Source organism: Diabrotica virgifera, chromosome 8 (assembly GCF_917563875.1).
Source record: "Diabrotica virgifera virgifera chromosome 8, PGI_DIABVI_V3a".
In the NCBI taxonomy this organism is placed as follows: Eukaryota; Metazoa; Arthropoda; class Insecta; order Coleoptera; family Chrysomelidae; genus Diabrotica; species Diabrotica virgifera.
Window position 1 is genome coordinate 59,298,673 of NC_065450.1, and position 12,139 is coordinate 59,310,811.

Genomic DNA, 12,139 nt, shown 5'->3' on the forward strand with positions numbered 1-12,139 from the left:
GATTGGCGGATCTTTTAATAAAATTTGCCCATTTTTCAAGGATAAATAAATTTAAGAATGAATTTATAAAGTTAACTTTATTTTGTAAATAGTATAAGTATAGTACACGATTTCTATATCAATATATTTATAAAATTTGTATAATATATAAAATTGTAATATTTAAAATTTCATCATAATACAATTCTGGTATAAAATCTAAAATATCTCACTACACTACATAGTCATATAGGCACTTTAATAAGGAAACCTTTGAAGTATATAATATAAAAACAGGAATCACACAATAAAATAAAAATTCAATTTACTAAACAAAATTTCAAATCAGTCTAGTTATTTTGTCCGATAATTTCATTACCAATTTTAAGTAATTTTTTTACTACTTTTAATTTTTGCTTACAAAAATATTTCTAGGATTTTTAACTTTTTTCAGTCGCTACTAATTACAGAATTAAAATAGAATAAAAATTAAGAATATAAGTAAATATAACGGGACAGTTGGTATCATTGGGAAATCGACAGATTCTTATTTTTGCTAAAAAAACTAATACATTTGTAGTTTCTAATCCGTCGGTCAATAAATCCTGGGCCTCACCAAGAGATAGCGACTCTAATAAATTTTCCATTTGACATTTCAGTTCTCCCAACCTTCAAAAGAAAACTGTCAAAATTTCATTGTATTCGGATTATTTTTTACCGAATTATAGTTCTTAAAGTGACCCGAGACTCATTGACGACAGGTTACTTGGTTAAATGTATAATATATTCACAACCAAGAAAATGCAAGCAGAGTTCATCGACACTCCTAGGTCTGGATCCCGCGTATGAAAAAAAAGTTGATTAATAGCAAGCTGAAAATTTGTTAATAGCTTAAGGGTGTCTAGTCGGATAAATTTTGATATATGGGAACACTGGAACAGGGGCAGTTTTAATTGTGGAACAGGTTAAAAATTTGGAACGGTAAGACCACGAAAACGGCACATTTATTTTGTCCGACAGAACAGACTTAAACTCTCCGAACTGAGATTAAACTCTCATGCAAAAATCAGACTGCTATTTATCACCAAATGGGCGTTTTAATGAGTGGAACATGTAGAATATGTCAAATGACAGGAATTATGACAGGTGATAAATAGCAGTCTGATTTTTGCATAAGAGTTTAATCTCTGTTCGGAGAGTTTAAGTCTATTCTGTCGGACAAAATAAGTGTGCCGTTTTCGCGGTCTGACCGTTCCAAATTTTTAAACTGTTCCACAATTAAAACTGCCCCTGTTCCAGTGTTCCCATATATCAAAGTTTATCCGACTAGACACCCTTAAGCTATTAACAAATTTTCAGCTTGCTATTAATCAACTTTTTTTTCATACGCGGGATCCAGACCTATCCCTAATGATCGTTTTCACGGAATATTCATTGGCTGAATGATCGTAAAATAACTGTAGAGAGTAAGAGCCCGTTCACATGACATGCGCTTGACGAGCGTTGAACGCCTGTCATGTGAACGGGCTCTAAGGCAGGCCGCACATCAAAGAAACATGAAACGTAAATTACGTTTCATGGAAATAAACCACTGCTAAACAAATATATGTCCGGCCATTTGTGAAACTCTCCGAAAATAAAAATGGGTCATGAGCATGAATCACACTCGTTTCATTGGTAGGCGGACTTTGAGATTTGTTTAGTAGTGTTTTCTTTTCATGAAACATGTTTTTCGTTTCATGCTTCATGTTTTTTGTTTCATGTTTCTTTGGTGTGCGGCTTGCCTTAGAGGCAAGTAGTACCTTGAGACAGGTTTGTCCTTGATGAATTTATAATATCTGTTCACTGTAAGAGCCCGTTCACAAGAGAGGCGCTTAACCCGCGATTACAACTACATACATTTTACATGAGACCGTTCACATGCTAACGCGCGTTTTAGGTCATTAAAACGCGCGTTAGCATGTGAACGGTCTCAAGTAAAATGTATGTAGTTGTAATCGCGCGTTATCAAAACGCGCGTTAAGCGCCTCTCATGTGAACGGGCACTAATTGTTTATAGCCCAGTAAATGAACGGGAAATTCGGCGATACCGTGTAATTTTCAGAGGCAACTCCGAATTGCATGAAAATTTGGATTTAGGTTCTACTTACCCTCCACTTCAAAGTTGAAATTGTGCCGTTGGTTGCATTTACTTGGGGGTAACAGTCACCCCTTCTCGGGGGGTGAAAAAACATACGTTCAAGATAAGACCGGAAATGGATAAATTGACTGATTTTAAGCAACTTTTGTTCTATAGAGTTTTTTACGTAAGTCAATACTTTTCGAGTTATTTGCCATTGAAAATGTTGATTTTTCGACAAAACAACTACGTTTTCAGACGGTTTTTCGCAAATAACTCAAAAAGTAAATATTATATCGAAAAACATATCCTTAGCAAAAGTGTAGCTTATAAAAACCCAAAAAAATGGTGTATCAGTAAAGTCTATCGATCAAATAAAAACAAAGTTGTAGCTCATGAAAAATACGTTCTTATTCGTCTAATTCCAAATCGAATATTTCAAGGTGAAATCATCGAAAAATTAAGCATTTTTCGGTAAAAACCCATTTAAATTTTTTAAAAGTGTTTATAAAAAGCTTTGTTTTAATTATTAACAAAAGTTTTAGCATTAAAAATAAGCAAGTTACGTTCAAAATAAAATTGGCCCTCTTTTTTTTTGTAAAAACTCATGAAAATCTCGCCGTGTTAGCTCCGCAAATGAAATTAATCGCTACCGCTTTACAAACAATTTACTTACCTATCTATTTTTTATATGATCTGTCAGTCTCACCGTTTTTAAGTGTTTATTTTTGAAAGGGTTATAATTGAGAAAGCTTGAATGGGTCACTAATCAGGAGAGTATGTAAATTTTGAACAGCCATATCTTAACCAATTTTTGTCTTACGGAGAAACAAAATGAAACTAGCATATTTATAATAACAAAACCTACATTTTTTTACTCTCTAAGATTTTTCTTATCACTAATACTTTTTAAGTTATTTTGAAAAAATAAAAATTTTCAAAAATTTTTAGGAATTTTTTTTTTACTATAAAACCAAGTGTTTTCAAAAATAAGCACTTCAAACCAATCAAACTTACAGATCATATAAACAATACACATACAGTTAAAATAGATGGTAAAGCCAAACGATTAATTTCATTTACGGTGCTAAATAGAAGGAGGTTTTCGCGATTTTTTTTACCAAAAAAAAGGGGCCAACTTTTTTTCAGTGTAACTCGTTTATTTTTGATGCTGTAAACTTTTGTAAAAAACAAATAATAAGCTTTTCTTCGATACTTTAAAAATGTTAATAAGGTTTTCCCGAAAAACGCTTCTTTCTTCGGTGATTTCGCGTTGAATTATTCGATTTGGAATTAGACGAATAAAAACGTATTTTTCATGAGCTACAACTTTGCTTCTACTCAATTTGTAGACTTTACTGGTACATCATTGTTTTCGATAAAATATTTACTTTTTGAGTTATTTGCGAAAAACGGTCTGAAAACGTAGTTTTTTTTTGTCGAAAAATCAACATTTTAAATCGCGAATAACTCGAAAAGTATTGACTTACGTAAAAAACTTTATAGAACAAAAGGTGCTTAAAATAAGTCAATTTATCCATCTCCGGCCTTATTTTAAACACGCGCTTTTCAACCCCCGAGAAGGGGTAAATATCACCCCCCAAGTAAAAGCAACCAACGGCACAAATTCAACTTTGAAGTGGAGGGTAAGTAGAACCTAAATCCAAATTTTCATGGAATTCGGAGTTGCCTCTGGAAATTACACTCCAAAACGGTCATTTATTGGGCTATTAGGCACGCTTTTTCTTAGCTGTGAGTAGATAATAGGAAACGATTTTTTAATCAGTATTTTGTAGATAGTATAAACTCAATTCTACAAATATAAAGTTTTATAAAAAAGATTACTAGCCGAAAGAACGTAAGGATCCTTCAAAATCAAAAAATTTTTTTCTATACGATAAAAAAATGGACACAATTTTTTAAAACTCTTGCCAGCAAGTTAAGAAAGTTATTGCTTGTTAGTTATTATTAGATTCTCACTCCAAAAATATAAGACATTTTTATAAAATCAAATTAATATAATACAAAGAACAATACTTTTTAAGTTACCCATATAAAACAATACAAAAATTTGTCCTCGTGAAATCTTCATATATTTTTCTATTTATATATATATATATATATATATATATATATATATATATATATATATATATATATATATATATATATATATAAAAGACAATATATATAAAAGACAATACTTCAAGAGAATTTTTTAAAATTAAAAAGAACTAAAAAACTTCTTATAGGAGGTTATAAATAGCTCATAGAAGAGTTATTGTCAACACAAAACACAATAAAAAACATTAAACTGCCAACAACTCTTTTATATGGGGTAAAACACTTAAAAAAATTTTTTTTAAAACACTTAAAAAATATTTTTTAAGTGTTTTATGGGTAAAAAGTTGTAAAAATCACATTTAAAAAAAACTTGGTATAGGAAAAGTCAAACAATAAGGAAGGGACGTAATTTTCCCCTGGTTGCTATATTCTAAATTTGAAAAAATATATAAGGAATAATCTGATTTTTTGACATACCATTCCTATTACAGCGAGCATTTCATTGGCTAGAATGAGTGACGAGTTTACATGACGTCATTATTATACTTGGTGAGATTGTAAATGGTAACTGACGTCTGTCATAATATAGGAGGTTAAATATACTGTCAAATTATGGTTTTCAAATTATATTTTATTTATTTAGTTTATATTTTAACGACAGTTTATTTTTAACCAACTTCATTTTCCTTTCTCTATCCTTGAATGGTCGATTAGATCAAAAATCTTACCTAACCTTCTATAGGACATGACTTTGACACTTATATTACAGATAGTTATCTTTGTTTCACACACTTAAAGACAAAGAGAAACATTGTAGTCGGTAGTTGCTGTGGTAAATACATATGTTTTTTATTTGGCAACAGCGCTTTCCTGATAAACTTGACGGTAGCGAAAAAACTAATATATGTATGAGGAAAAATTTGTTGAAGTTGTTTGCCGTCAAGTTTGTACCGGTGGGTTATGATGTCATTAAATCTATGCCGTGCATTCCTAACTGTTTGACTTTTAGTTTATACCAATTGCTGCCTCGTTGAAACGAGCGAAACGGCTGTGCAAGAATTTGTCAAAAAGGCTGTTTAAAGGGGGTTAACCCCTATAACAGACGTTCGCCTTTAAATTTTTTGTATTGTACTTTGTGTTGACAATAACTCTTTGTAATTATAAAAAAAATCTTAAATTATTGTTCTTTATAGGAAGCTCTGAAGATGGCATGTGACATGCTGAAAGTACTTTGCTGATTCTAATACAAATTTAAACACTACTAAGTTTTTGAGAACATACACATATGTGCATAGAACATATTTTAGAAGTGTGTATTTTAAAAGTCGTACAGTCTTTTTCCAATTAATTAATGGTTTAGTTTTAATTAATATTAATAACTGACTACACAACGCTGAACGATTAATTAGAAATATAATTGCAACTTCATCATTCATAATTAAAAAGAAAATTTACTAATTTTGTTCGATATTTTTGGTTTAATTTCAGTACCATTCTCCAAACATCACGTGTTTCCCGTCTTCTTAAAGCTTTTCCCGTCTCTTACTCAATGGACACCAAACTTGGAGGAGGTGTCACATTATTTGGATACCTCGCGTTCAACATAGCACTGAGCCAATTAGCTCTAGTTGCGGCGTCGTTCCAAACTATGACGGATCCGAAGAAAGTAGAGTTCTTCGTTCTTACTGGTTGCACATTGACGTCGATAAATGTGATAGTCCATCTGGATTGTGTGCTTCGTTTTGATTCGTGTCCTAGATACCAGACTATATCCTCTATGTTCCAAGAATGTAGAATGACTTCTCCCTAATAATTAATAAGAATAATTAATTAGTAAATCGGAATTTGCTAATTCAACTACAAATAAGTGAAATTTCATAGAAGTTTTATTAAGGGGCTATCCTAGTGTAAGTATATACTTTTTTGGGAATTTCTAAAATAAAAAGTATTGTACCAATTGTTTTGAAAATTTGCATGAGCATTTATTATAAAAAGAAGTACATGTACAAACATTTTCATAAAAAATATTGAAAATTAAACGATTTATGCGCCATCTACTGGCATTGTGAAAATAAAAACATAGCTCCACTGCTGCAGTGATTGGGACTAATAGAGATCCTGAAACATAAAATTTCAAAGTTATTATTGAAATATAAGTTATTTTCTGTACCGGGGTAGCTAGGGGCTTTTTGATCGGATAAAAAATGTCAATTTGGCGATTTTTGAAACTGAAAATGTTTTAGCTAATTTTAAAAAGTTTTTTCAACACTTTAATATTTTTCAAAAATCCTAGTTGGTGGTATAGAAAATAACTTATATTTCAATAATCACTTTGGAATTTTATGTTTCAGGATCTCTGTTCGTCCTAATAACTGCAGCAGTGGGGCCATGTTTTTATTTTCACGTTGCCAGTAGATGGCGCATAAATCGTTTAATTTTCAATACTTTTTAATGAAAATTGTTTTAGATGTACTTCTTTTTATAATAAATGCTCATGAAAATTAATATTAAATGCTCAAAACAATTGGTACAGTACATACTTTTGAAGTTATACTGCTTTAGGCGCGATTGAGAGTGAATTTTTATTATTCTGAGCGCATGCGCACACGGACAGTATGGAGTTCCTTGCTAATATTTAAAGTTATACATGTATCATCGCAAATAAGGTATGAAAATAATATATTAGTGTTTTTAGTAAATATACTATTTATTATAATTTTTGTGTCTTTGGATTTGTCTTCCTCGAAAGTAAGATAATAACATATTTATACTTCACTTGATCTATTTGTCACCGTGCTTTGTAATTATGTCCGAGATGTCACGTAAACAGAGGGATGATAGCTTCGTTGGTAGAGCATTCTACCAGAGATCGAGAGGTGCCGGGTTCGAATCCGGACGATTCATATTTTTTTTAATTTTTGATATTGTTTTAATAAAAAATTTTTGAAAGTGGTAGATAAGTATTAAAATTAGTTTCATATTTAAATAAAATGCAAATAAACTGTTTAGTATATTTATTTCGTTAAAATTATATAATAGAAGTATAACTTCTTACGTGCGTACAAAGTACACACACACACACTCTTTTTTTATTTTAGAAATTTCCAAAAAAAGTATATGAATTTCGTACTTTTACACCTGGATATTCCAATAAAATTGAGATTTAACAAAAGGGATGTTCAATCGGAATTAGTATCACTGGGACAGTAATTTAATTAAAAAACTATTTTAAAATAAATGGAATTTAACAAGAGTCTTGATGATATAACACGTTGATACACTTGCGTCTATAGCCGTCAAAGCGAAGTTCACTATGTAGCACGACGGCAATAGCCATCCAATACAAAACGGTTGTTTTTAAATACTGCGACTAAAGTGGCATAAATGTGCATTTACCGGCGTACAATTAGAAGCCTAGCGTCATGAATTACAGAAATCCAATAAACAGTTTAAGGACGCTATGAAAAAAAGAGATTACTTACCGATTTATCTTTAAAGCATGTTAATTTTCCTTGAGAAAATTGGAACGTTAACATTTTACACAGTCTTGTTTTGCTATCTGCAAATCTCATCTCACCGGAGACTGGATATCGTTTGTCTACAATGTATTCCCAGTATTTTGACAGTGGAGCTACTGTCAGGTAATTGTCTTTTCGATCTTGCTCATCCCAGTAGCCCCATTTTAAGACAACGTCCAATAGCTGAAAAAGAAATTAGAAACTAGAATACTAATATTCGACCATTATATACAGTTGAGCCCGGAAATCTTTACCCGCGCGTCATCATTTAAAGCATACGAAATAAGTCGATGATAAGTCGGACATTGAAATTTACTAAACGTAACAGCAAGTCACTTACTGTTACTTGCTGTTGTGTTTAGTAAATTTCAATTTCCGACTTATCATCGACTTATTTCGTATGATTTAAATGATGACGCACGGGTAAAGATTCCCGGACTCAACTGTACAAGGATACAGCTCTATGTAGTATTTAACAGATGCCATGTCAGAATTAACAAAATAAGCACACATCTCATAAAATAATAATGAAATATCAAAAAATGGGAAAAACTCTGATTTTTTTTCAATGCAGGCTAATGAGCTTATCCAGAAAAACAAAACTGAAAATAAACAGAGTTGGAATCAGACCAGTAGTTAATCTTAGAATCTTTATCTGTGAGGTAGTTGAGACAATGTGCCTTACAGATAAAGATGAAAAAAGATTAGAAATATTCGAAAAGAAAATCCTCAGAAGAATTTTGGGCCCGATAAGAATAGAAAACGGAGAAATGAGAAAAATAATAAACCATGAGATATAATGAGGAGAGAAGGAAAAAAGACCTACTTATCAAGAAGGTGAGGAATATATCTGAGAGGAATATTCGGTGGCATCTGTGAAAATGGTGTTTGGAGGAGAAGGTACAACTACGAGGTATACCACAGATATAAACATATATTTGGTGGTAAAGACGTAGTATCTCTTATAAGAATATGAAGACTAAGATGGGCAGGACATCTAGCAAGATCATAGCAGAAAAACCCTCCTAGAAGAATCCTTATGTCACAATCTGTGGGAAGTAGAAATAGGGGTAGGCCAAAACTCAGATGGAGTGATGGTGTGGATGAGAATGGGAGAAAAATAGGCGCAGCAAACTGGCAACGGTTGGCAATGGATAGGACTGACTGGCGTAATAGACTTGGGAAGGTCGAGGCTCTTTCATAGGGCTGTAGCACCATTCATGATGATGATATCAAGAAGGTGACCAGATGGACACCAGAAACTGAGAGAGTAAAAGAAAGACCTCGAGAGAAAACAAGTCATACAATAAAGATAAAAAAGATCAAGGCAGGTTTTGTTTATATTTGATTTAGAGTTGGACCACCATCTCCATATAGCTATTTCAGCATCCTTATGCCTCATCGGTGAAGCTCAGAAGTCTCAACTCTGAAGGAAATACAAACAATTCTGCCAATTTAAGGCAAACCATCGCAATGCAATGAACCCACCCTGAGACGCAATTCAGCGACATCTCTCGTATTACGAGGAAAACAACGAAAAGCCCCAGATGCAAAGTTTACTACCTTTTAAACAATTAGAATAATTGAAATAAAAATATAATAAACAATATTTTAAATCCAAGACTTTTCATACAATAAACTTTGACAATATACAAGAATAGCGTAAGAGCAACATACAATCCACCGGGAATGAAAAGCCTCGATGATGATGATATATATTTTAGGACATTTTCATATCCAAGTAGGTAGAAAAACGAGTGCAGTGTGACAACGTAATGCGTGATTTGTGTCTGTGTGTTTTGTGTTGGAATAGACAAGGTGACGGAATGAAGTTGGCATAGCAACAGAAATATATAGACATCAACAAACTTCTTCTTCTTCTTCAGGTTCCTTCCCCTATCGGAGGTTGGAAATCATCATCGCTATTTTAACTTTATTAGCCGCACTTCTGAACAATTCTAATGAGCTGCAACCGAACCACTCTCTTAAATTTCTTAGCCAGGATATTTTACGTCGTCCTGGGTTTCTCTTCCCTTGTATCTTCCCTTGCATAATTAATCTAAGCAATACGTACTTCTCGCCCCTCAATATATGACCCAGATATTGAATCTTTCTAATTTTAATAGTTTTTATGACTTCACATTCTTTCTTCATTCTTTGTAACACCTCTATATTAGTTACTTTTTCAGTCCACGATATTCTGTGGATTCTCCTGTAGCACCACATCTCAAAGGAGTTTAACTTTTTGATTTCAGACTGTTTTATTGTCCACGCTTCCATGCCGTATAATCAACAAACACAAGGCAACAAAAACAAAGACACCACGTTTTCTGATAATACCCATGAGGTTATAAGCATTTTGCAAGTAGTTATATAGTTCTATTTATTCGTACATAAATAATTTACAGTCCACCCTACAGTATATTGAGCTAAATAAATAAACTTTTATATGGTCTACTATACACACGCCATATATTTACTGGTACTTTACATATAGAATAATTATATTATTAATTAAAGGAATATAAATTTAAATATTTCATTCAGTTAGATAATAAGATTTTTATTAAGTAATATTGTCAAGTGGATTCAGAAAACAACGTGTATTCATTTGTTATCTTTTTGTTTTATCGTGGTTTTATATGCAATTCTATAAAAAGGCTTTATTAAATTGTGGAGTCCGATAAATATATGCAATTTTTATAGATATCTAATTATTTCCCGTACCTTGTTTAATAATCAGGAAACCACTAAAACGTCTTGCCTCGTTATCATTTTACTATGGATTAGATGTTCCTGTTTTTTCATTTATAGTAGAGTCCTGTTCGTGATATAACCAGCATTATGTACCGTGTAAATGTGAATATATTTGGTAAGGAACTCAGTTCATATACATATATGATATATTTGGTACCAGAAACTGGTACCAAATAGCACAAACAGAAGAAAGGAGAACTAATGGGGAGGCCTTTGTCCAGGAGTGGATGCAAACAGGCTGAAGAAGAGAAGAGAGAGAAGAAGTGAGAGAGAGAGACTAGGGATGCAAGAGCCTGAAAGGGCTCTTCAGTAAATTGCTAATAGGGTTGGTAGGAAAGCGTCTACTGTAATATAAGGCCGCTTACAGACGAACCACTCTTTGATGTCGAAGTCGGCAGCAAAAAGTCGAGCACTTTGATACGCCGCGCCGGTAGCAGCGACAAAAATACAAGCGTGTTTGTCTATTTGAAAGCAGTTATGACAAAAATGGACTACATTTTGTCGCCGCTGTTAACTATAAAAATAAGTCGAACATAACCACAGCAAACGCCGATACTAGCGACAAGCCAGCGACTTTTTGCGGTTGGCTTCGACTTCAAAAAGTGGTTCTATCTGTAAGCGGCCTTAGAAGACCCACTTGTATGCAAGGAAAAATACATCAAAGTCCTAGAGGTACAGGAAGATCACAGAACCAGTTAAGAGCGGCTACTAAGAACGAGTACTCTTAGAGATCGTTTCACAACAACACTAAATCAATTTGCAATCAATGACTGACTGCTACAGGATAACTCAGTATCAATTTACTGGAGAACAAGATCTTTTGGTCTTCACTCCTACCGACCACTCCTCATCTTGCCGTTAACTGAAAGGCATAAGGAAGCAAAATTGCACTGGTGTCACAAATAATACGAATGGGATCAGGATGGAACCAGGTCGTATTTAGGGAAGAATCTAGGTTCTCTTATTGGTCAAAGAAAGGTGTGGGCTCGACATTTTAATCTACGGACTATTCCAATTGTCAGGAAACTTTAATAAATTGATGTTTACTTCAGGCAGTATATAAGTGAACATGGTCCTAACTCTCTAAATCGGATTATATATAAATGTGTAGTGTCGGGTTTAGTGATTTAGAAACTTTTGTCGAATCCTGATTTAGTTGATGCGCGTTGTGTTGTTTGGTAAGTTTTTATTTTTTAACTAAAACTTTTAATCAGTAGCATTTTCAATATTTTACACTATTTTGTCCGCTTCTATTTGATCTCAGTTGTTGCACGTTTCTGTAAGTTGTCTATTCACTTTTGCATTCTATTTGTGTTGCCACCTGTTTCATGGATTTTGTTTTAAATATGAATGTTAGTACGTTCTTTAAAGGTAAAATATTGCAAAACCTCTAAATTTTAAAGAACCGCTTGGATTGACATGAAATTTGGCATACGTATAGCTTACATGTCAAAGAAAAAAGTGATATTGTGCCGATGTGTGCTTTTGCCCTGGGGGTGACTTTCACCCCCTTTTGGGGGTGAAAAATGTATGTTCGAAATAAGTCCTGAAATGGATAAAATGACTAATTCTAAGCAAATTTTGTTCTATTAAGTTTTTTCACCAAGTTAATAGTTTTCGAGTTATTTGCGAGTGAATATGTTAATTTTTCTACAAAATAACCACGTTTTCAGAGGGTTTTTCGCAAATAACTCAAAAAGTA

General features: G+C 32.8%; 1 protein-coding gene across 1 annotated transcript in view; it reads right to left on the reverse strand.

Moving 5' to 3' along the window:
- Positions 1–58: 58 nt before the first annotated feature.
- The window catches only part of LOC114336368 (arf-GAP with Rho-GAP domain, ANK repeat and PH domain-containing protein 2), a 142,531-nt gene continuing 130,450 nt past the window's right edge, over positions 59–12,139 (reverse strand). The window contains exons 12-13 of the mRNA XM_050657421.1: positions 7,645–7,863; positions 59–5,968 (exon numbers count right to left, since the gene is read on the reverse strand). Of these exons, the coding sequence (XP_050513378.1) occupies positions 5,705–5,968; positions 7,645–7,863 (483 nt within the window). The 3' untranslated portion in view covers positions 59–5,704. The remainder of the gene's footprint in view (positions 5,969–7,644; positions 7,864–12,139) is intronic.